Source organism: Mustela erminea, chromosome 2 (genome assembly GCF_009829155.1).
Source record: "Mustela erminea isolate mMusErm1 chromosome 2, mMusErm1.Pri, whole genome shotgun sequence".
NCBI lineage: Eukaryota > Metazoa > Chordata > Mammalia > Carnivora > Mustelidae > Mustela > Mustela erminea.
The window spans coordinates 140,436,755-140,463,189 of NC_045615.1; the positions used below are offsets into that span (position 1 = coordinate 140,436,755).

The 26,435-nt window shown below is 36.1% G+C and overlaps 1 protein-coding gene across 1 annotated transcript in view; it reads right to left on the bottom strand.

Annotated features, from left to right (window-relative positions):
- CHIC2 (cysteine rich hydrophobic domain 2) overlaps positions 1-26,435 on the bottom strand; it is a 58,913-nt gene that overhangs the window by 9,929 nt on the left and 22,549 nt on the right. The window contains exons 2-3 of the mRNA XM_032334333.1: positions 25,534-25,588; positions 25,231-25,386 (exon numbers count right to left, since the gene is read on the bottom strand). Of these exons, the coding sequence (XP_032190224.1) occupies positions 25,231-25,386; positions 25,534-25,588 (211 nt within the window). The remainder of the gene's footprint in view (positions 1-25,230; positions 25,387-25,533; positions 25,589-26,435) is intronic.

Below are 26,435 nucleotides of genomic sequence, written 5' to 3' on the forward strand. Positions count from 1 at the left end.
TACTCTACTTGGTGAATGATGAAAAAGGTATATATACATAAATACACAAAATGCTGCACATGATATTAAGGGAGTTATCCCCTACCTCTGATAATATTTCAGTAAATATGGGTAACATCTCAAAAAACGAAAACTGCATTCACTGTGGGTCCACTATACTCAAATAAATGTTTTTAAAAGCTAAAACTGAATTTTAACTGACATCAGATTAGAAAAACTGTTCATAAAGACAAGTGAATTTCACTAAGCTAATATGACCCAAGTATTACTATCAGGGATTTTTAAAAACTATGTAATTACACAAGAATGAAACACTGGTTAGGACCAACAGGTGAGAGGAAAAGTCACTTGCTAAGTGATTATAATGGACAACCAGAGAAACAAAAAGGGATAAAGAATAGTACCTACTGATCTTCACATCCAACTAGGTATCTTCCCTTTGTTACCATATGTAATATTCACAAAGCATCCATAAGGCATCTTGATTTACCTTCATTTTACATATGAAAACTACAGCTTAAAGGGGTTAAGAAACTTAAAGCTACACTAGAAAGAGGCCAGGATATGAAACCAGGATTATCTGGCTTTCAATATAATGCTCTTTTCATTATACACCAGCGCTATGAATTTGTAAAGAATCTGTCTAACACATCTATGACATGCAAAAAGTATCTAAACCACTAACGAGGCTATTGGCCTTGATCATCCAACTTACTCTAAAACTAAATTCTTTCCACCTCTAATATTCTGTGATTCTAAGGTCTGAAAAATACCCATTCAATTACTCTATTCTCATTCTCAGTGAGATTCATCCAAAATGTGTTTTATTTTTTATACCTTGCCTCCTGCAATAAAACACGACCTGAGGCATATTTCTATTTTATACATTAAGTACACAGCCTTACAGAATTTAAATGGTTTGCCCAAGGTCACACATACCATTCAGGGGAATGACAGGATTCAAGCTCAGATCTCCAAACTTTAAGGCCAATGGTTTTTGTTTGTTTGTTTTTAGATTTTATTTGTTTGTCAGAGAGAGAGAGAGAAAGAGAGAGCGTGCACACCAGCAGGGGGAGGGGCAGTCAGAGGGAGAAGCAGGCTCCCCACTAAGCAAGGAGCCTGATGCAGGACTCCAGGATCATGACCTGAGCAACAGACAGATGCTTAACCAACTGAACCACCCAAGCATCCCTAAAGTCAATGTTCTTTCCACTTTGGATAACTATTTCTACTTGCATCTGAATTTTTTAAAATTTCAAATAAAATGTAGAAACAAGATAAAAACAATCGTCTAATTCTTTTCTTTCAATCATGCAAAAAACATCATTCCTTACACCAAGTAAAAGTAGCTGGAGAATTCTACACTCCACTGCCAACAGAAATGAATAAAGTGAAGAAGAAAAAAAAAAAGCACCATTATTTTTAAAACATCAGAAAATTCTGAAAACAACACAAAACACATGAAATAAAATCCACGGACGAAAAGAGCCGTTCTTAAATCATCTGATGATTACTGGCCATTTTCTCTGTTTGTTGATTCTTGGGGTGGGCTGAGGATCCGATTTGGGCAACAACCAGTGGGACTCAATAGGGGGAAAGGGAAATCAACAAAGCTTCTGCAGGTTGTGCATGCTGGCTCAATAGATTGGAAATCAGATGTGCCCTAAAATGCAAAGCCAGTTCTCCCTAGAAACATTACTGAGTTCCTGGCAGAATGGAAGGGTCAGGGACCAAGCCAGAAAGACAGAGAAAAATTACTCACAGTCTCCCAGGGCTTAGGACACAAAAATGCTGCTGGACGGAGAAGGCTCTGCAGCAATCCAACATTTGATTGGTCTCTCCCTCAAGACATGTGAACCTGCAGGAGACTAAATGCTAAAAAGCCAAACTCAAAATATCCTAAGGGTACAACTTTTAGGAGAAAAAGGAAGAGAAAAAGAGAAGACCTGCCAAACCTCATCGAAAGTCTAAGAAGGGCCAGACCCAAGAAAAAGGGAAAAATCCAAAGGTGAACTGATTCCTACTAAACTTGCAACCGGTGCCAACCCAGCTCAGTCCCTGATTAGACCAAAGTGATCACTCTCCTCACCCTACCTGCCGATGAGAAAGGAGGAGACCCTTGACTGTGAAAGACTTCATCTGGAGCTTCTCATTTTGTGTATGGTATCTAGCATAAAGTAAGAAATTATAAAAGGCAGGAAAATGTGAATAATCATCATAAAGAAAAATACCACAGTTTAAACAGAACCGTGAATAATCCAGGTATTGGTGTTAGCTGACAGAACTTTAAGTATGGTTAATATGTTTGATGAAGTAAAAGGAAAAGATGGACGAATACATGTAAAAAAATTTCAAAGAGAACTGGACTCGCTAAAAACATCAAATGGACATTCTAAAATTTAAAAGTCCAATGTCTGAAAGAACTCACTGGATGGCTAACAGCAGACTGGACACTGAAGAAGGCAGGCAAAGCAAACTTTTTTTTACAAACCACACCAATACTATGTTCTAAATACTCAAAGGGGGTGCCTGGGTGGCTCAGTCATTGGGTGTCTGCCTTCAGCTTGGGTCAGGATCCCAGGGTCCTGGGATTGAGCCTGCCATCAGGCTCCCTGCTCAGCACTGAGCCCACTTCTCCCTCTCCCTGTCACTCCCCCTGCTTGTGTTCCCTCTCTCACTGTCAAATAAATAAATAAAATCTTAAAAAAATGAGTGAGTGAATGAATGAATAAATGAATATTCAAAGAGAACCGAATGTCAGCCAGCTTTTGGCAAAAATACATTTTCTAAGTTGTTTAACATCTTTCTCTGAAGACCCAGTGCCACCTCTGTACACTTAAGGCTTAAAATTGATACTTTTTTTAGTATCTTCTTTTATGATGAAAATTTAGTAACATGCTTTTATTCTAGTTAAAAACTACTTATCAGCACTACTCACACCAGGGCCATAGTTTGTTTCATTTATGCAGGAATCAGTTTTCTAAGTTTCAAGCCTATTCCTCATAATGTGAAATCTTTTACATCCTTTTCCAAAGCTACTGAGCTAACGTTCCAAAGAGATGACACCTATTTCTTTATCCTGCACTTTAACATATGAGAGATACTGAGGAAGGGGCAACAACCCAAACACCCAATACCTAGGGCTGGACAGAGAAAACACAACTCTGAGAGTCCTTGTCCTGCCTACATTGCATTAACTCATTATACCGTATCCCCAAATCTCTCTAAAATATGTAAGTTTCAAGGAAGGATGTAATATCGGGGGGAAAAAAAACCTTTACCAGAAAACATGTATACCTATTTGTTAGTAAGTGAGAACTTCATAAGTAATTTTTCAAAGACAGGTATATTGATTTTTATTTGTTCTTATAAAAGTAATATAGAACCAGAAGCACTGTATCAACTCTTAATTGTCCAACTGGAAGGCTGTATAAATTTAATTAAAATAGGGGCACCTGGGTGACTCAGTGGGTTAAGTTTCTGCCTTTGGCTCAGTCATGATCTCAGGGTCCTGGGATCGAGCCCCGCATCGGGCTCTCTGCTCAGCAGGGCCTGCTTCCCCCATACCATCCCCTGCCCCCGCCACCGCCTGCCTCTCTGCCTACTTGTGACCTCTCTCTGTCAAATAAATAAATAAAATCTTAAAAAAAAAGTCAATCAAAATGTACTTCTCTCCTGTGTTCACTTTATCTGCTTTACAGCCTCCTTCCTTAACCGAGACTCTATCTTCAAGATATAAGAAATTCATTTAAATATTAGAAAAAAAATTAATTGGAAAAATAAATTTGCTGGAAAACTATAGTATTATAAATGCTGATATAAATGCTTGAACATTATTACCATATATAAATCAACCAGATAAACTTAGGTAAATTCTTTTTGCCAGATAAATTAGGTAAATTATACATTCTATGGGTCTTAATTTCCTAACTTGTGAAATAATGATCTTCTAAGTTCCTTTCGAACCTCTAAAATCTCCCTGCTTCTAGGTATAAAATCAAATTATAATAAGTACTTTTTAAAAGCTTGATTTTTTTTTCTTATTGAAGAATTGAAAAAAAAAAAGAAAAAATATGAGGTTTGGAGCTGTAAGCCCGGGATTCTAGCTGTGGCTTAGCTTTAGGACTGTGGGGCTTCCAACAGATCACTTAACTTCTGAGCCTCAGTTTTCTCATCCTTAAAGAAGGAATAATAGGAGCATCTACTCTTGGAACTTGGGGAAGATTAAATGGCACGGTGCAAGTAAACTGATTAAGCCAATCCCTGGCATACAGTGAGCATTCAATAATTACTAGATGTTATAATATTTGCCATATAGGACTGTGGTAAAGATTAAAAGAGGATAAATGGATTTTGCAACATAAGTATACATCAGATCATCATGCTGTATACTTTATATTTACACATGTCAACTGTATCTCAAAGCTGGATTAGAAAGAATGTATGAACTAGATCTTATGTTAAATGTTCTTATCATATACACAAATACATACAAAAGAGGGTGGGAAGGTGGAAGTTATTAGAGGTGATGGTCAGTTCATGGTACTGTTTATAGTGACAATATCACAGGTGTATACTTAGCTCCAATTTATCAAGTTGTATACATGAATACATACAGCTGCTCTGTGTGTCAATCATACTTCAATAAAGAAGGAGACAAAAAGCATCCAAAGAGAATCATGCATATAAAATGCTTTGCTAACAGCAAATGTACAATACGGGTTTCCCCAGCTACCCAAGAGTGGTTTTTGTTTTTTGTTTGTTTGTTTGTTTGTTTTTTGAGAGAGAGAGAGAGATTGAGAACACGCAGGAGCAGGAAGGGAGTGGGGCAGGGGGAGAGAAACTTAAGTAGCCCCCACACCTGGCACGGAGCCCAATGCAGGGCTTGATTTCATGACCCTGACGATCATGATCTGAGCCAAAATCAAGAGTCAGACACTTAACCAAACAAGCCACCAGTGACCCCTATCCAAGAGCGTTCTTAACAAAACCTTTCATAAACTGAATCAGCATGAAGAAGCAATTACAATTAATTTATACAGAATTTTTTTTTAGCTTTCCCAGACCCAAAAAATAACCTCTTAGGCTTTTCTGATATTCAGGACACATCTTGCTAACAAGTGTACAAAATAAATAAAAGATAAAACACAGATGTTCACAGACACAGTTCAAAGCTATGGGGGCTTGATGCTGAGATGCTGAGTGTGTAGTTCCTAGGGAAGAAGTATGGTGGGACCATTCTTGCTGCTCAAGGTGCATGCTGCCTCTTTAGCAGCTGGCTGCAAAACAAACACTAAATGCTATTTTTGCTTTTTGCCTTTCTTCCTAAAAGCGAAAATCCTCTTCAGACTTCCTTCAGTTAACAAAAACAAGTAATAATATAGATCTTTTATAAAATTGGAGTGGTCACAATGTGAACTTTCAAGAAGCAGGGGATACATACAATTATTTTTCTTTTTATTTGTTCCTTGGGGTCTATTAATTCCATTATGTATCACTACAGATTTTATATTTTAGCAAAACATTTTCAGTTATACATGTATTAGGAATTTAGCAAACAAAACGTTTGCTAGGGGCACCTGGGTGGCTCAGTGGGTTAAGCCTCTGCCTTCGGCTCAGGGTCATGATCTCAGGGTCCTGGGATCGAGTCCCACTTCGGGCTTTCTGCATGGCAGGGAGCCTGCTTCCTCCTCTCTCTCTCTCTCTCTGCGTGCCTCTCTGCCTACCTGTGATCTTTCTCTGTCAAATAAATAAATAAATAATCTAATACACACACACACACACACACACACACACACACACACACACAAATGTATAATTCAAGTTTGTTTCTCCTGTTTTACAGGACAGAAATTGCTATAAATCATATTTTATATTGCTAAGTCTATCACTGTACAGTAGAACAATATTAAATCTTCCTTCACAACAAAGATCAGCTTCCTGAAAAACTTCTGTAATAAGGCCATATAAAGTCAAGTAAAAAGGATACTGAAGACTAAGAACATTCTGACTGTATGAAAGCCCTTATGAATATTTATTATATTTACAGAAACAAAGCAAACTGGATAGCATTCTATTAAAAAAAAAAAAAATTTGCATTGATTTTTCTGCATCTTCAATTAATAATAATGGCTGTCATAAGAACACATTTTATTCATCATCCCTTGTTCACTAGAAACTTTTCAGGGTTCCCCTTTAATAAAATTTAATTAAGATGCTTTTAAGTTTGGGGGGTGCCAGTCTGGCTCAGAAGAGCATGCAACTCTTGAACTCAGGGTCCTAAATTCAAGCCCCACATTGGGTGTGGAGATTACCAAAAAAAAATAAACTTTAAAAAGACAGGCTTTTAAGCTTATTTTGCTTTGTTTCATTATCTACAATATGTTAAAGGCATTTCTGTTTATCTAACTCTTCATCCAAATGTTCAATGCCACTCTCATTTTATGATCTGGTTACCAACTACACACACTCAAATTACAGAGTAAATGAGAAATCTAAAAGTTGTGGGTAACTTCCAATACTGTCTGTGTAATTGAGTAAGTATATTTCAAGTTCCTCCCATATATAAATATTTATAGGTTCCTAATTATGATTTCCCCAGGTTGATTTTCCCTTGAACTTCTTTAAATCTGAATGGTACATTCTCACTCAAGAACTCTACTCCTGACCTCTCCCATTTGGATTTTCAACTCTTATAACATCCCAAGTAAAGTAACTCACAATTATTAGATAACTAAACCGGGGTTGAGAGAAAAGATATCCAAAAGTGCATCTAAGCATTATACTAAATTTAAAGTAAGAGAAATGCAGTTAGACTGGCTTTGTATCCTTTTCATCAAAGTTTCAAGAACTAAATAGCAATTTTCTTTAAAAAACAAAACAAAACTTGGAGTGCCTGGCTGGCTCAGTCAGTGGAGCATGCAACTCTTGATCTTGGGGTTTTGAGTCTGAGCCCCACGTTGGGTATAGAGATTACTTAAAAATAAAATCTACCGGGCGCCTGGGTGGCTCAGTGGGTTAAAGCCTCTGCCTTTGGCTCAGGTCATGATCCCCGGGTCCTGGGATTGAGCCCCACATCGGGCTCTCTGCTCAGCAGGGAATCTGCTTTCTCCTCTCTCTCTCTCTGCCTGCCTCTCTGCCTACTTGTGATCGATCTGTCAAGTAAATAAATAAAATCTTTTTAAAAAAAAATAAAATCTACAAAAAAAGAAACTCAGAGAAGCAAAACAAAACAAAAAACTAAAAAACAAACAAAAAAACTGAAAATTTTAACTAAAATGTTAGTTCTTTAGATTTGAAATAAAAATCAACATTGAAAACTTCTTTACTTAAAGCTTAGAAATACAAATGTTTTTACAGACCAATACAACTCTCAATATTCAAAGGATTACAGACTTTTCAGAGCTATAAAGGACCTGAGAGGTCAGTTAGTCTCTCTTTTTTTCAGATTAAAAGAAAGAGAAGAGTAGGAGGCAGAAAAACTCCAGGCTCAGAGAGGTTTTTCAGTGACTCGCTCAAGTTCACCCAGCTTCAAACAGTGATTTACTACCTATTACACTCTCTCACATTGTCCCTGCAGAAGAAAAATGTCTGTTATTTACTCTAAGAAAGAAAATGCTTTTATCTTCTCAGGAATCTTGTTTTAAACAGCAAGGACTATTATCTTCTGAAATCTTATAACCTTACTACTCAAGGATTTCAAAAGCCAAAGAGTACATTCATTTAGCAAATATTTATTGAACACAAAGTAGATGTGAGGTACTGTGAGAGACACTGGGGATAGAAAGACAAAAACTAGGAAGAATAGTAATAAATGATAATAATAGCAACTGCCATTAATTAAGCCCCCACTACAGGCAAAATACTATAGTAAGTATTTTATATGCACTTGCTCTAATTCTTAAAGTAACACTGTAAGAGATTAATAGCATTTCGGACAGGTGAAAACTGAAGTTTACTCAGAGTAAGTTCCACTTTCCAAACGCCAAAGTGCAAGTCCTAGGTACCCCATGATGTAGCCTACTTCCCTATTCCTAAGCAAATGATCCCCTGATATAAGACTAAATACAAACAAAAGAATATAAAGGGAATGGAAATATACACTATATACAACAAATCCATATAGAGAGCACTTTTAGAAACCCACATAATTCTGGTCATCAAACGTAAGAGAGATGAAATACTAAAAAGAAGGAGGTAAGACACAAACAAGGTTAAGAAGTTGATGTATTGAACAGTCAACAATCTAAAGTTTTCAGTCAAAAAAGGATAATGGCTGAGAGCATATACAACGTCTATAAAGTCACTGAAGTTGGGATAGGATATATATACATACAAAATCTCAGAAAACTAAAACTAATAGTTACTTCAATACGAAAGACAAAGCAAAACAAATATACTGTAACACAACATACAGTAAAATTATGAAACTTGTTTCCTCAAAAAAATCAGCTAAGCTAAAAGCACATACAAGTCATAAAGAGTTCACTTACTTGGACATTAATTTTCTAAACTCTAATACTAAAATTATAATATAATCAAGAAGCAGAGTATAAACAAATGTACAAACAAAAATAAGCTTTTGCAAAGGAAATGCCATAAAATCTATTTAATAAAACTGAAGCACTTTATTCACTCGGAAGCTCCTCAGGCTGAGGTTTCCTGTTTTATTGTCTTCCAAGTACTTACCACTATCTGTAATCACCTCATGCTTTTTTTTTTCCTTTTAAGTCCACAAGAGGAACCACATAACCTCTAAATAGTATCTAAACAGCATCTAAAACAGTATTGAGCCCATAGTATGGTTTCAGAAATATTAGTTGAATTGAGTAATAATTATCAGAGAATGGCACAAGAGCAGCATCAAGAAATGGCAGCTGGGGCACCTGGGTGGCTCAGTGGGTTGGGTTGCTACCTTTGGCTCGGGTCGTGATCTCAGGATCCTGGGATAGAGTCCCGCATCAGGCTCTCTGCTCGGCGCCTCTCTCTCTCTATGCCTGCCTCTCTGTCTACTGTAATCTCTCTCTGCCAAATAAATAAATAAAATCTTTAAAAAAAAGAAAAAAGAAATGGCAGCTGAAATGCATTTTTGTAAAACAGATATGTCGGGGACTGCCTCTGGCCGGGAAAGTCCCCGCCATTACAAGAAGGTGCTTGGCTCACTGCTAGCAAAATATGCTGCAAGTATACAATGAACTTTCTGGTGAAGCCCGCTTAAAGGAGGACATAGTTATTGGCTGTATCAAATTTAATCAGCATAGTAACAGGACTCTCATTGGCTCTCCCCATTGCTTGAACCCCTATTGGTCACCCTGCTGTATATAAGCTAAGGAAGTTGATTAAATAAACGGAAATGAAGCATTAACACCATACCAGGCTCATTGTCGTCCTTGCTGGCCAAGGGCGACACAGATACACTTCTTTTCCAACAGTACTGACTTAGTAAGTAATTTTAGACATTTTCCATTAAAACAAATAAATGTTGTATAACAGAACGAAAAGTTCAAATGAGGGGCACCTGGATGGCTCAGTGGGTTAAGCCTCTGCCTTCAGCTCAGGTCATGATCTCAGGATCCTGGGATTGAGCCCTCATCACGCTCTCTGTTCAGCAGAGAGCCTGCTTCCCCCTTCTCTCTCTGCCTGCTGCTCTGCCTACTTGTGATCTCTCTCTCTGTCAAATAAATAAATAAAATCTTTAAAAAAAAAAAAGTTAAAATGAGTATCTGAGATGTAAGACAAGACTTCAAATATGTTTTGTGATTATGTGGCCATTTCGTATTTCTAGGCCCAAAAGACATATACTTATTGTCTTTATTATTAGGTACTTCATGAAAAATATGACAAGTACTTACAAACTTAAATTACCTCTGCCCTCAGCCAACTGTCCAAACAGACTACAGGCCATCTGAGTAGAGCATTAATATACATCTTTCTATCTCCAGCCTCTACTGCAGTACTTTCATGTCAAGAATGCATGTCTATGCAGCAATGTCCACAACAGCCAAACTAAGGAAAGAAGCCAGATGTCCATCAACAGATGAATGGATAAAGAAGATGTGGTGTATATATACAATGGAATATATGCAGCCATCAAAAACACCCAAATCCTGCCATTTGCAATGACATGGATGGAACTAGAGTGTATTATGCTAAGTGAAATAAGTCATTCAGAGAAAGACAATTATCATATGATCTCTCTGATAAGAGGAATTTGAGAGGCAGGGCAGGGGGTCGTGGTGGGCAGGGAGGGAAAAAAATCAAAGAAGATGGGACTGGGGAGGAAGACAAACTGTAAGAGATTCTTTTTTTTTTTTTCTTTTTTAAAAGATTTTATTTATTTGACAGACAGAGATCACAGGTAGGCAGAGAGGCAGGGAAGCAGGCTCCCTGCTGAGCAGAGAGCCCGATGCGGGGCTCGATCCCAGGACCCTGGGATCATGACCTGAGCTGAAAGCAGAGGCTTTAACCCACTGAACCACCCAGGCGCCCCAAGAGATTCTTAATCTTAGGAAACAAACTGAGGGTTGTTGGGGGGTGTGGGGGGAGGGAAGAGTGGCTGGATTATGGACATTGGGGAGGGTATGTACTACGGTGAGTGTTGTGAATTGTGAAAGGCTGATGACTCATAGACCTGTACCCCTGAAGCAAATAATACATTACATGTTAATAAAATAAAATTTTAAAAATGCTTCTATAAAAAGAGAACATTCAGACTTTCATTTTCTGCAAAAATACTGCAACAGGTACCAGATTTACCCTCTGGCCTGACACGATAAAAAAGGGTGGGGCGGCTCTTTCAAAGACAATGGGCAACAGACAACAAAAAACACTGATTCCTGAGAGATCAGGAAAAAACGAGATCGGACCCATGATTTCCCAAGCTTATTGATATAAGAGAGCTTCCAGGCCACATCAAATGCAGCCCAAAACCTGGGGACTCCCTAAGTTAAGGAAACAAAGCTGAGAGTCTGAGGAGACCAGGGCAGCTAGAAGCCACAGAAGAGTACCAGAGAAGAGAGTGATACACAGAGAAAGAACTCCAAAGATATGCAGGTAGTCCCAAGGAGTATTAAGGTGAGTACTGAGCAATGCATGCAGGTAAAGACACTACCAAAGAAGGAACAAAAAGAACTATGAGAAAGGACTAGAGGTAACAATCTCCAAAGCTTACCAAGATGCAGCAAAATTGTCTCACATATCAGTCACACTAGGAAATGTCACAATCCATAGACAATTAAGATGACTATCTAGGATAGGGGCGCCTGCGTGGCTCAGTCATTGGAGTAGACTCTTCATTTCACCTCAGGACGTGGTCTCAGGGTCCTGAGATTGGCCTGACATTGAGCCTGGTATTGGGCTTCATGCTCAGTAGGGAGTCTGCTCATCCCCTCCCCACCCACCACCCGTTTGCACTCTCTCTCTAAAATAAATAAATAATATCTTCTAAAAATTAAAAAAAAAGAAGAAGAAGAAAAGTATCCACGATAGTCTTGCCTCCCTGGTAGGGAATAATTAGCCCTAGATTAAACCCTCCTTTGGTTACCCCAAGAAGTTAAACATAAAGGGGAGCCTGGGTGACACAGTTGCTAAGTGTTTGACTCTTGATTTCAGCTCAGGTCATCATCTCAGGGTCTTGAGACTGACTTCTGTCTGGGGCTCCACACTGGGCATGGAGCCTACTTAAGATTTTCCCTCTCACTCTCCCTCTATCCTTCCCCACCCCTCTCTAAAAAAAATAAGATAAAATAATGGGGCACCTGGGTGGCTCAGCTAGTTAAGAGTATGCCTTCGCTTCAGGTCATGGTCTCAGGGTCCTGGGATTGAGCCCCATGTCGGGCTCCCCACTCAGCAGAGAATCTGCTTCTCTCTGTCCTCCCTACTGGTGCTCTATCTCACTGTCTCTCTCAAATAAATAATCTTTAAAACAACTTTATAAAATATACATATAGAATAAAAAGAAGTTAAACATACAAGTACCTTATGATCCCACACTTCTTGGTATATACCCAAAAGAACTGGAAACAGATATCAAATACATGTTCACCCATGTTAATAGAAGCACTAATCACTTTTGGGTGAAAATAGTCTAAATGTCCATTAATGGATGAATGGATAAACTAATCACCGTATATACATAAAATGGAATATTATTTAGCCATAAAAAAGAAGAAAGTATTGACACATGGATGAACCTCAAAAACATTATCCTAAGTAAAAGAACACAGACACAAAACGTCACACTTTCCCATTTATATGAAATATCCAGAACGGATAAATCCAAAGAGACAAAACACAAAATGATGGTTGCCAGGGCTGGAGGGAGAAGGCAATGAAGAGAAATTGCTTAAAAGGTAAGGAGTTCTACTTTGGAGTGATGGAAATGCTTTGGAACTAGGTAGAAATGATAATTATACAATACTGTGAATGTACTAAATGCTACTAAGTCATCCACTTTATAATGGTTAATTTATGTTATGTGAATTTCACCTCAATAACTTATTACTTGGAAAAATGTAAAGGCAGAAAATGAGAATGGAAACTAAAAAATTGATGTAGAAAAAAAATAGTAAAATGAAATTTTAAATTGGCCTTATCACTAGTCACAACAAATGTGAATGGTCCAAAATCCCTAAAAGGCAGAGACTGACAGATTGAATTTTTGAAAAAGCAAGAATCAACACTGCCCATAAGAAATTAACTTACTTTATTTATTTATTTTTAAGTTGGCTCCATGGTCAGTGTAGAGTCCAAAACCAGGCTTGAAGTCACGACCCTGAGATCAAGACCTGAGCTGATGCTTAACCCACTCAGCCACCCAAGCATCCCAAGAAATGAACTTCATTTGTTTTTTAAAAGATTTTATTTATTTATTTATTTGAGAGAGAGCACAAAGGGAAAGGGAGAGGGAGAAGCAGACTCCCCCCTGAGCAGAGAGCCTGGTGTGGGACTCAATCCCAAAACCCTGAGATCATGACCTGAGCTGAAGGCAGATGCTTAACCAACTGAGCCACCCAGGCACACAAGAAATGAACTTTAAATAGGGGGGCACAAATAAGTTAAAGGCAAAAAAATTGAAAAAATATATGCCACACGAATATTTTTTTTTTTTAAAGATTTTATTTATTTATTTGACAGAGAGAGATCACAAGTAGGCAGAGAGGCCGGTAGAGAGAGAGAGATGAGGAAGCAGGCTCCCTGCTGAGCAGAGAGCCCGATGTGGGACTCGATCCCAGGACCCTGAGATCATGACCCGAGCCGAAGGCAGCAGCTTAACCCACTGAGCCACCCAGGTGCCCCTGCCACACGAATATTAATAAAACGAAAGTAGAAATGGCTAAATTAATATCAACGTAGTTTTTTTAAAAAAATAGTGAAGATAAATAAGGTCAATTTCACGATGATAAAGAGGTCAACCCACAAAGTAGATACAAAACCTGAAAGTTTATGTACCTAATTACAGTGTCACAGTACATAAAACAAAAACTATAATAGATAAATCCACAATCACATATAGTCAGAGATTGTAATACTACTCTCTTGTTAACTGATAGAACAGTCAGAAAATCAGTAAGAATACAGATGATCTAAACATATCAACAAACTTAACTGACATTTATAAAATATTCCCTCCAGTAATAGATAAACACATATTCTTTTCAAGTGCACAATAATCAATTAATTTATCAAGATAGCTCATATTTTGGAATAAAACAATCCTTAATAAATTTATAGGGATTCAAAATAAAGTGTTATCTAACCAAACTGTTAGTTTTTTATTACAAATTAAATTAAAAATCAGTAAAAAAAAAAGGTCTCTATGAAGTCCCCAAAATATCTAAAGCCTAAATAAAATATTTCTAAATAATGCAATGGTCAAAGAAGAAATCAAAAGAGACATATAAAAGTAAAATGAACTCAATGAAAATTAAAACACAACATATGAAAATTTGGGCAATACAATGAATGCATAAATTAGGAAGGAAATTTGTAATACTAAACACCAGAAGAAAGTCTCAAACTAATGACCTTTGTTCCCACCTTAAGAAACTAGAAAAAAAAAAAAAAAACTAAGCTCAAAGAAAGAAATAATAAAAGTCAAACTAAAAACCAACTAAATATAAGACAGAATCAAAAGAATAGATAATGAAACCAAAAACTGGTCTCTGAGTCAATTAATAAAATTGATAAACCTCTAGCCAAACTGGCCAGGAAAAAAAAAAGGAAGACAAGGGATAAATTAAAAATTTTAGGAATAAGAAAAGTAATTATCACTAGAGATTTTACAAAAGGTTAAAAAGGTAATTAGTAAATATTATGCCTATTATAAACAACTATGATATAGTGGACAATTCCCTTAAGAAACAGAAACTATGAAGCTTAACCCAGATAAAAAAGATGTCCTGAAAAGTCCCGTATCTATTTAAGAAATTGAATTTGTAGCTTAAACTCTTCTAACAAAAAAACTTCCAGGCCCAAATGGTTTCATCGGTGAATTCTTCCAAAATTTAAAGATGAAACCATGCATATTCTGCACAAACTCTTCCAGGAAAATGAAGAGGAAAGAACACTTCCCAACTCATTTTATGAGGCTATCATTACCCTGATGCTGAAATCAGATACTACAAGAAAAGACTATAGGAAAGTACCCTTCATGATCATAGATGTAAAAATTTTTTAAACTAATTTATTTATTTAAAGTAGGCTCCACACCAATGTGAGGCTTGAACTCATGACCCTGAGATCAAGAGTTATATACTCCACCAACTGAGCCAGCCAGGAGCCCCTAGATGTAAAACTTCTAAACAAAGTTGTATTCTGTCAAATCCAGAAGAAATATAAAAAGAGAAATAGATATAACCAGCCAATTGGGTTCATCCCAGGAATATAAGGTTGGTTTAACATCAATAAATGTAATTCAACATATTCCTAATTTTAAAATCTTCCTAAAGAGGAAAAAGGCATTTGACAAAATCCAACATGTGTTCCAAATAAAAACTTTCTGCAAATTAGTGCAATAAAACTTCCTCAAGCTGATAAGAAAAAACATTTACAAAAGCCCTACAATTGGGGCACCTAGGTGGCTCAGTTAATTAAGCATCTGCCTTGGGCTCAGGTCATGATCCCAGAGTCCTGAGATCGAGTCCCACCTAGGGCTCCCTGCTCAGTGGGGTCTGCTTCTCCTTCTCCATCTGCCCCTTCCCCCACTTGTGTGCACTCTTTCTCAAATAAATTAATAAAATCATTAAATTTTTAAAAACCTTACAATTGGGGCACCTGGGTGGCTCAGTGGGTTAAAGCCTCTGCTTTCGGCTCAGGTCATGATCCCAGGATCCTGGGATCGAGCCCCACATTGGGCGCTCTGCTCCACGGGGACCCTGCTTCATCCTCTCTCTCTGCCTGCCTCTCTGCCTACTTGTGATCTCTGTCTGTCAAGTAAATAAATAAAATCTTTAAAACAAACAAACAAAAAAACCCAAAACCCTGCAATTAATATCTGAAATGAAGAAAGTGTAAATTCATTTCTTCTAGATCAGGAGCAAAGTAAGAATATCTATCCTTACTACTTCTAATCAATGTTTTTCTGGAGATTCTAGTCACTCCAATAAAGAAAAGCAACAAAAACATCTCTATTACAAAGAAAAGCAATACTGTCTTCATTGCAGATGATATGATTGTCTATAAAGAAATTCAATACTCCACAAATAAGTTAATGGAAAAGGTGCGTTTAGCAAAACTAAACACTTGGCAAGAAAAAAATAACTGAAATTTTAAAAATATACACTACACAATTTCAGACTTCAAGTCTACAAAGCTGTAGTGATCAAGACAGTGTGGTACTGGCTCAAAACTACACACAGATCAACAGAAGAGAAGAGAATATCCAGAAATAAACCTACTATTATATGATTAATTAATCTTCAACAAAGAAGAAAAGGATATACAATAGAAAAAAGACAGTCTTTTCAATAAATGATGTTGGAAAACTGGATGGCTACATGCAGAAGAATAAAACTACTACTTTCTTCCACCATACACAAAAATATAAACTTGAAATGGATTAAAGACCTAAATATAAGACCTGAAACCATAAAAATCCTAGAAGAGAGCACAGAAGTAATTTCTCTGGCTATAGCAACATTTTTCTATCTACATCTTCTGAGGCAAGGGAAATAAAAGCAAAAATAAACTAGGACTACATTAACATAAAAAGCTTCTGTGCAGTGAAGGAAACAACCAACAAAACTAATAGGCAACATACTAACATACTAAGTGGGAGAAGATATTTGCACATGACATAGTCAATTAAGGGGATAATACCCAACATATATCAAAAACATAAACAGTTCAATACTCAAAAAACAAATATTCCAATTAGAAAATGGGCAGAAGACATGAACAGACATTTCTCTAAAGAATACATACATAGAGATGGCCAACAGACACATGAAAAGATACTCATCACCACTGAAACTAATAAATACGATATATTAACTACACTGGAATTAAAACTTAATTTAAAAATTTAAAAATAGGGTTGCCTGGGTGGCTCAGTCGGTTAAGCGTCCGACTTCAGCTAAAAAGGTCATGATCCCAGGGTTCCAGGGCTGAGCCCCACATCAGGCTCCCTGCTCAACTGGGAACCTGCTTCTCCCTTTCCCTCTCCTCTGCCTGCCACTCCCTCTGCTTGTGCTCTCTCCCACTCTCTGTCAAGATAAATAAGTAAAATCTTTTTTTTTAATTTAAAAATAAATAAAAAATAAAAATACATACCATTTGAAAGAGCATAAAAAATAATACTTGAGTAAATCTATACAAGATATGCAAGACATGTCCACTCAAACTTAAAACATTGCTCAGAAAAGAATGTTAAAGACTTAAGTAAATTGAGTGAGACACTGTTTCCTGGTCAAAAGACTAAATATTTTTAAGTTATCAGTATCTCAAAATTGATGCATGATTCAATGCAATCCAAACTAAAACTCCAACAGGATTTCCTTTGTAGAAACTGACAAACTGATTGTAAAATCCATATGGAATACAATGTAAAAAGCAAAACTGGGAAGGTAGGACAAAGTTGGGGAACTAACACTACCCAATTATAAGATGTAATTACAAAGCTACAACTCAAGAGACAGTGTGGTGCGGGCATCAAAATAAATAAACACATCAAAAGAACAGAACAGAGCTAAGAAATATATGTGTGTGTGTGTGTGTATCTGTTTTGCAACAGAAGTACAAAGGCAAGTCAGTGAAGAAAGAACAGCCTTTATAACAAATGTGAATGAACAACTGGATTTCTATACATGCATACACACACAACTTTTTAACTTCAGTCCTTCCATTGATAACACTGTACCATACAAAAATTTTAACTCAAAATGAATCTTGGGCCGAAAAGCAAAACCTGAAACTATAAAAATTATGGCGGAAACACAGGAAAAAAATCTCTGTAGTTAGGCAGAGGAAGAGCTATTAGGTATAACATTAACAGCACAATCCATAAAAGAGCAAATGGACCAATAGGATTTTATTAAAATTAGAAATTTCTGCTTTTGAAAAGACTGTTAGGGGATAAAAAGTCAAACCACTAATTGGAATAAATCTTTTAAAGTATACACTTGTACTCATAATATATAGACAAGTCTCAAAATTCAACAATAAAGAAACAACTCAGTAACAAAAAAAGCAAAAAAGTTGGAACACTTCAACAAAGAACATTCACAAATGTTACATAAACATGAAAAGATGTGCAACGTCATTTATTATTAAGGAAATACAAACTAAAACCATAATGATAACACTACACTCCTATTAGGATGACTAAAATTAAAAAGGCTATCCATACTAAATGTGGACAAGAATACAGCAGGGGCGCCTGGGTGGCTCAGTGGGTCAATCCTCTGCCTTCGGCTCAGGTCATGATCTCAGGGTCCTGGGATGGAGCCATGAATCAGGCTCTCCGCTCAGCAGGGAGTCTGTTTCCCCCCTCCCTCTCTCTGCCTGCCTCTCTGCCTACTTGTCATCTCTTGTCTATCAAATAAATAAATAAATAATCTTTAAAAAAAAGAAAAGAATACAGCAGAAGAGACTCTATCATATGCTGCTGGTAGAAATGTAAAGTAATACCACTTTGGCAAATAGTTTCTCAGTTCCTTAAAAAGTTAAACACATATACACTACAGGATCAAGCTACTCTATTCCTAGAAATTTTTACTCAAGAGGAAAGTATATGTTTACAAAAAGACCTGAACAAGAATTGTCACAGCAGCTTTATTTATAAAGATGAAAAATGGAAACACATATGGCAATCCAGGAAATAAATGTGGTATATCCACACAATAAAACATTACTCAGCATTAAAGGGAAGGAAATATCATGGATTTAACAACACAGATGAATCTCAAGATAATTATGAGTGAAAGAAACAAAAAAGAATACATACTGAACAGTTGCATTTATATAAAACTCTAGAAAATGTATACATTGATGTATACATGTATATGGGTGTTAATTATAAGACAAAACTCATCAAATGGTACACTTTAGATATGTGCAGTATACTGTATGTGAATTACATCTCAATAAAGCTGCAGAAATAAAAACAAAAACTGTAAAGACATCATTAACAAAATACACTATATTTGAGGCCATAAAATGAAACAACACATTTTTTTTTTTTAAAGATTTTTTATTTACTTATTTGACAGAGAGAAATCACAAGTAGATGGAGAGGCAGGCAGAGAGAGAGAGAGGGAAGCAGGCTCCCTGCTGAGCAGAGAGCCCGATGCGGGACTCGATCCCAGGACCCTGAGATCATGACCTGAGCCGAAGGCAGCGGCTTAAACCACTGAGCCACCCAGGCGCCCCGAAACAACACATTTTAAAAAATGATATCACACAAAGTATACTCACTCCCTGACAATAGAATTAAACTAGAAATCAGTAACACAAAGGTGTCTGGAAAATTCCTAAATATTTGGAGGTTAAATAACACACTTCTTAATAACACATAATCAAGAGGAAGTCTCAGGGAAAATCACAACATGTTTTGAACTGAATGAAAATAAAATATAGAATGTAGTCAAAGCAGTGCTTTAGAGAAAAATTTTAGCTTTCTATGCTTATACCAGCATATAAAAAAGAAAACTCTCACATCAATATCCTCTTCAATGAGTTTAAGAAACTAAGAAACAGTAAATGAAATCCAAAACAAGAAGAAATAATAAAAATAAGAGCAAAAAAGTCAATTAAGTTTTTCAAAACAGAAAACAACAGAGAAAATCAGGAATGAAGCAGAGTCCACTCTCACCACTCCTATTCAGTATTTTACTGGAAGTCTTGCCCAGTGGAAAAAAAAAAAAAGAAAAATAAATAAAAGGTATGCAGATTAGAAACTAAGAAATAGAACTATCACTATTCTCAGGCAACATGGTTATTATTTACATAGAAGATCCTGTGGCATCTACAAAAGCATTCTGGAATTTAATTAGTGAATTTGGAAAGGTCACGGAACACAAAGTTAATATGTAAAAATCAATTGTACTTGTTATGTACAAGCAATGAACTGGAAATCAAAATTTTAAAAATACCATTACCATTAACAAAAGCCCTATGCACAAAGAAATACATACATATAAAGCTAATAAAATATGTGCATTATCTGTATCCTACATGAAATACTACAAAACACTGATGAAAAAAATCAAAGAAACCTAAATAACTGAAGAGATATGCCATGTGGAAGACTTAAGATGTCAATTTTCCCAAAAACTGGTCTGTAGATTCAATCCTAATCAAAAAAAAATTTTTAGACATAGTACTGGCGTGCTGATTCTAAAATTTACATGGAAAGGCAAACAAATTAGAATAGACAAAACAATCCTGAAAAATAAGAACAGGTTTGGAATACACGCTTCGTGATTTCAAGACATACTATATAGCTACAGTAAAGACGACCATATGGTATTAAAATCAAGAGACACACATGGAGATCAATAGAACAGAGTTCAGAAACAGATCTATATAAATATGGTTGACTGACTTTTGTCAACATCCAATGGCAATTTAATGAGGGAAGAAAACAGTCTTTTCAACACATGGTGCTAAATAACCCACAGTCATCTACAGAAAAAATGAACTTTAACTTGTGCCTCTCAAGTATACAAAAAACTGACTCAAAATGGGTCACAGAGCTGAAAGAAAAATGCAGAAGAGATCATAGGAGAAAAAGTCTGTGACCTTGGTTTAGACAAAGAATCCTTAGATATAACACCAAACACAGAATCTATTTTTTAAAAACTGATAGATCACACCTCATCAAAATCAAACTGTGCTCTGCCAATGACATTATGAGAATAAAAAGACAAGCTACAGACTGGAAAAGTATACTTGGCTATATACCTGACAACAGATTTATATTCAGAACACGAAAAGGCCTCTAAAACTCAACAGTAAGAAATAACTATTTTAAATGGGCAAAATAGGGGCGCCTGGGTGGCTCAGTCGGTTGGGCATCTGCCTTCAGCCCAGATCATGTTCTTGGGGTGTTGGGATCGAGCCCCGCCTCAGGCTCTGCTTGGCAGAGAGCCTGCTTTTCCCTCTCCCTCTGCTTGCCACTCCCCTGCTTGTGCTCTCTCTCTCTCTGTCAAATAAATAAAATCTTAAAAAAAAAAAGGGGGGAATATATTTGAATAAACACTTTAACAAAGAGGTTTTACAAATGGCAAAGTGCTCAATACCATTAGTCATGAGGGTAATGTAAATTAAAACCAGAATGAGATGCCACCAAATCTATCAGAATGACTAAAATTTCTTAAACTAACAATACCAAGTCCTGGCAAAGGTGCTGAACAACTGTCACTCTCAGACACTGTTGGCTGGAATGTAAAATGGGAAAACCACTTGGGAAAATAATTTGGTAATTTCTTAGAAAATTAACCATACAGTTACTATAGGATCCAACAACCTGACTCCTAAAAGCAAAAAACTTATGTTCACAGAAAAACATACATGTGAACATTTATAGCACCTTTTTTTTTTTAAGATTTTATTTATGTATTTATTTGACACAGAGAGCAAGTACAAGTAGGGGGAGCAGCAGGCAGAGAGGGAAACGCAGGCCCCCCAGCTGAGCAGGGAGTCCGACGGGGGGCTCGGTCCCAGGACACTGGGACCACAACCCAAGCCAAAAGCAGATCCCTAACAACTGAGCCATACAGGTGCCCCCTTTATAGCATCTTTATTCAAAGATTATTATTATAGCCCCATTTATACCATCTTTATTCAAAATCACCAAAATTGGGAACCAATGTCCTTCAGTTGGTGAGTGGATAAATAAGTTATAACACATCCATACAATGGAATACTATTCAGACAAAAAAAAAAGAGAGAGAGAATAAACTATTGATACATGCAACAAAATAGATGAATCTCAAATGCACTAGCTAGATTAAAAAAAAAAAAAGCTAGACTCAAAAGGCTATATATACTATATAATTCCATCTATATAACAAACTGGAAAAGGCAAAACTGTAGGGAAAGCAAATAGATCAGTGGTTGTCAGGGTTTAAGAGCTGAAAAGGGTATGACTACAAAGGGACAGTACAAGGCAGGTTTTTTTGGAGAGATTAGTAATACATCTTGGTTGTGGTTTTACACAACTATATGCATTTGTCAAAAAGCATAAAATTATATACCAAGAAGAATGGATTTTGCTTTATGGTAAATAATTTTTAAAAATAGTTTATGGCAATTTTTTAAAAAAGGAAAGGTAATTTGGAAGGAACAATAATAATAATACAGATTTAAAAACAATGTCTCCAGAACAGGATCAGTTCATAAAAAGGGACACTCAGTTGGGAGATGGATTTCAAAATTAAGGCAGAAATTTAGTCACCCAAATTCCTGAATAATGTCATGAAGCTGAAAATGCTGATCTGCATATAAAGTATGCTTTCGGTCCTGATTTGTCTTAAGACTCTGAGACAATTCTAACCATACTCCACATCACAAATGAGGAAAAAGGAACAGTTCAGAGGCTAATGATCAGGCAGGGTTTTAGCCTTTATTTATACTAGTACCTCTCAGTCAAGGGTTCCTACTCTTAACATGCAATACCTAGATAAAATTCTAGGAATCTATGAAAGTGGATGAAACAAAAATTCATCTTCATTTTTACTAACCTCTAACTGGAATGTGGTATAGTTTCCTTAGGTTATGAATGTATGCAGCTAACTGTGGTAGAATAAACTGGACCTCTATCTCTATCACTTCCTATCACATCATATTACCATAGATTCTCTGCTATCTTATTTTGTATGCATTAATAAACATTTATAAATAATGTATTTGAGGGGGTCTTATTTTTAAGATTTTATTTGAGAGAAAGCAAGAAAGGGAGAGAGCACAGAGGGAAAGGAGAAGCAAACTCCTTGCTAAGCAGGGAGCTGCAGGTGGGGCTCGATCCCAGGACCCTAAGATCATGACCCAAGCTGAAGGCAGATACTTAACCAACTGAGCCACCCAGGCGCCCCTAACTGAGGGGTTTTAGTACTTTGATTAACTTTATTTCATAAAACTGGCTTCTTTTGTAACCTTGTGGATTTCATTTAACACATTTAAAATACATTAAACATTTTGGGGCACCTGGATGGCTCAGCAAGTTAAGCCTCGGCCTGCAGCTCAGGTCATGGTCTCAGAGTCCTGGGATCAAGCCCCGCATCGGGCTCTCCGCTCAGCTCAGTGGTGAGCCTGCTTCCTCCTCTCTCTCTGCCTGCCTCTGCCTACTTGTAATCTCTCTGCCAAATAAATAAATTAAATCTTAAAAAATAAATAAATAAAATACATTAAACCTTTTAAAATACAAATAAAACATTATTTAAGAGAGGGTTCATAGGCATCCCTCGAACACCAGAAGGACTCACGACAAAAAGAAAGTTAAAAATTCCTGCTCTAAATTATCCTGCTCCCACTGTACACAGCACTACTTTTTTCAGGGTAACTAACACCTTTATACATGCATGAGATGTCACTCTCTCCATGGGTATATAATAGTTTACACCCAAGACACGGAAATGCACAGCTTTTTATTTAACAATAATCATTATTTGTTTGCATTCACTAGATAGTAAAGTCCACATAAATTTTAATTATATACATACAAAGAGAGACCATAGACTGAATACTACTCTGTTAAATGAAATGTGCTTTCCGAAACTATAGAGAATAGCCTAAAAAAATCAATCTAACCTACGATTCAAATAAAAAGGAATTTAATGAAATCATCTGAAAAGTGATCTTATGTTGCTAAAAATGCTTACAGAGGAATAGAAAGTTAAGTTTTGTTTTCTAAATCCTATGTTGTGCACATATTGCAATATCTTGCTTTCTCATTTAGAAAGTAAAAAACAGGAGCGTCTGGCTGGCTCAGTCAGTTAAGCATCAGACTCTTGATTTCGACCCAGGTGGTGATCTCAGGGTTGTGGAATCGAGCCCCATGCTGGGATTTGCCCTTAGCAGGGAGTCTGCTTGAGATTCTCTCTCTCTCTACCCTTCCCCCTGCTAGCTCTCTAAATAAACAAATACATAAATCTTCAAACAAACAAAAAAAGGATCTCAAAACCTCAAAAAAAACTAGATCACACAGATTTCTAAAATAAGATTCTTATGATTCCTCAGGTTAAGTAATAACCAGGATACAGAAGTCACTTTTTTTTTTTTTTTAAGATTTTATCTATCTTCTTGAAAGAGAGAGAGAGCACAAGTAGAGGGGAGAGGCACAAGGAGAGGGAGAAGCAGGCTCCCCGCTGAGCAGGGAGCGCAACTTAGGGCTCGATCCCAGGACCCCAAGACCATGACCTGAGCCAAAGGCAGATGTTTTACCAACTGAGCCACCCATGTGCCCCTATTTTGCCCATTTAAAATAGTCATTTCTTACTGTTGAGTTTTTAGAGTCCTTCTCATGTTCTGAATATAAATCGTTGTCAGGTATATAACCAAGTATATTTCTCCAGTCTAGGCACCCTAAGACAGCAGTCATTTAAACGATGAAAACGCCCTACCAATAGGAGGGAGTGAGAGGATCTATAACTCCAAGAGCGGCAAATTTCAAGGGAAAACTGAAAATTTAAAAAAAAAAAAAATTTTGTGGTCTGAAGATGATATGGTCAGAAATATGGAGGAAAAAAGAAGAAATATTTTTGGAGAAAAAATAAATATGAATATTAAAGTAAATATTACAAAATTAATCCTACTACAAAGGCATTATCTCCTTATCTATAAAATGTATTAGTGAAATTTTTTTCAGTAGAAATATACTACTTACAGAAATCAAGAGACAAACAGAATTTGCTTTTCCATATTTCCTATCATTATTTGATGATAAAATGAAATGGAGCCACACAAATCATTCATAGTATTTCATTTTTATATATATCGTTACCACAATTTTTTAAAACCTGAACAAAAATGTAATGTGTTCCATCTATAACAACTTGCCATATCTTTACCCATATCTTGGAAATTTTTCATTATAAGCAATCAAAATTATGAATCTTTAAATCATTTTTTCTGATTACAGAGTCATTATGCACTCATCTCAGAAAATTTGTAAAATACAAAAGAAAAAATTTCTTAAAAAGAAACCAGAATTCCCCATAATCTTACCAACTAGAAATAAACACTGTAACCATGTTATTTCTTCTAGGGGTACTACCATAAATATTAGTAATAATGCTATTAGTCAATATCTATTAGATACTTTGAGCTATTTTGGTAATAGCTTTACATATACTATTTCATTTTATACTTACAACAATCCTATTCAAGCAGGTGGGTGAATACTGCCATTTTACAGATAATTAACTAGAGATTAAAGAGGTTAGGAAACCTGCTTAGAGTCACAGAGATAACTGATAGATCTGAACCCAGCATTCTCAAACACTATGCTATACCACCATGAACGTATACAGAGAGAGAGAATGTTGTATTCTCTTCTACTCTTACATAACTTCCTAGGTCATAAAAATTATGAATGAAATTTATAATTAAATTTAATGTAACAGCATGTGGACATACCATAATTTACTTTATCACTCCTCTACTAGATCAGACCATTTTTTATAGTATTTAGCATGGTATGACTCGTTCAATACAAAAAAATAAAAACTAGATGAATGCAAGACTTGCTTGTCGACTTCTAAATTTAAATTAAAATATATTAATTCAACTTACTCTTTTACTGAGGCAAATAACTGGCCACATACTGCAACCTAATGTGCAGCAGCAACAAAGGCAGCCACAAAGTAGCCAACGTACATTAACAGGAAGGTTCTTCTTAAGACAACTGTTAACTCTGTTGATGCTGGCTTTAAATTCTTCGGGAGCTACCTAAAGAAAAATTTTAAGAAATAACAACACTGCAATATTAATGTCAATAAGCATGTCTCATTAAAATAATTGTTTTTATAATTTGTTATGAAAAGACTTTACTTTTGAAGTATATAAATAGTACCTAAGTAAATGACAGACACTCACTTTTCCAGTTAATGACGAAGGGAATTCTGATTCAAATTTGTTGCTCAGTCCAAATCTATTTTTAAAAAAAGAAGAAAAATATGTCATTACACACACACATGTTGAAAAAAAGCCATCTAACTTAATCAAAGGTCAAGTAAACAGATGCAACTCGATATACAGAGTAACAATGGAAGTTTGAAACACAAAAACACTGTAATCTGCAATGTATGAAATGTAACAAGCAATTTTAGCAGCTGAATAAAAACTTTTGTATAAGAGGCTGAAAATACAGAAAGATATTACTTCTTTGGGACTCTGTTTATAAACAAAATATTAATGTAATGGAAAATAATACAATTATTCAACTTTGTAAAAATTACTGAGATTCTTCCAACTAAGTACCAGAAAGCTACGATCTCTGCCACCGATTATTCTTTAGGTCAAGACCCCGTGTTAACACTCAATAAAGCTGTAACATATCTAAGAATGCAAGTTCATCGGCTGGCATTTTCTGAGACCAGCATATTGTTGTTGCAGCCAGAAAATGCTAAAAAACATCTGGAACAAGGTGATAGCTGCCTGCCTACTTTAACTTAGAAGTACAACACTTGTTGTATACAAAACCCCAAAGAAATGGAACTGACGTAGTACATTTTAGTATCTTTAAGCTTTTAAATGTCTGTAAAAATCACGAGGATGGATTGGGCACTTGACTATTTCTTTGTGTAAGTTATTAGGAAAGAACAAAATACTCAAGGACACATTGGTAATAGCTCATTGCACCTAGAAATAAAAATTGAGTTACTTCAATATAACTTTTGTTGGATCAAAAAAAAAAAATATCCAAACTTTTTTTCAGTTTTAATGACATATACTTGACATACAACACTGTATTAGTTTAAGGTATACAACATAATGAT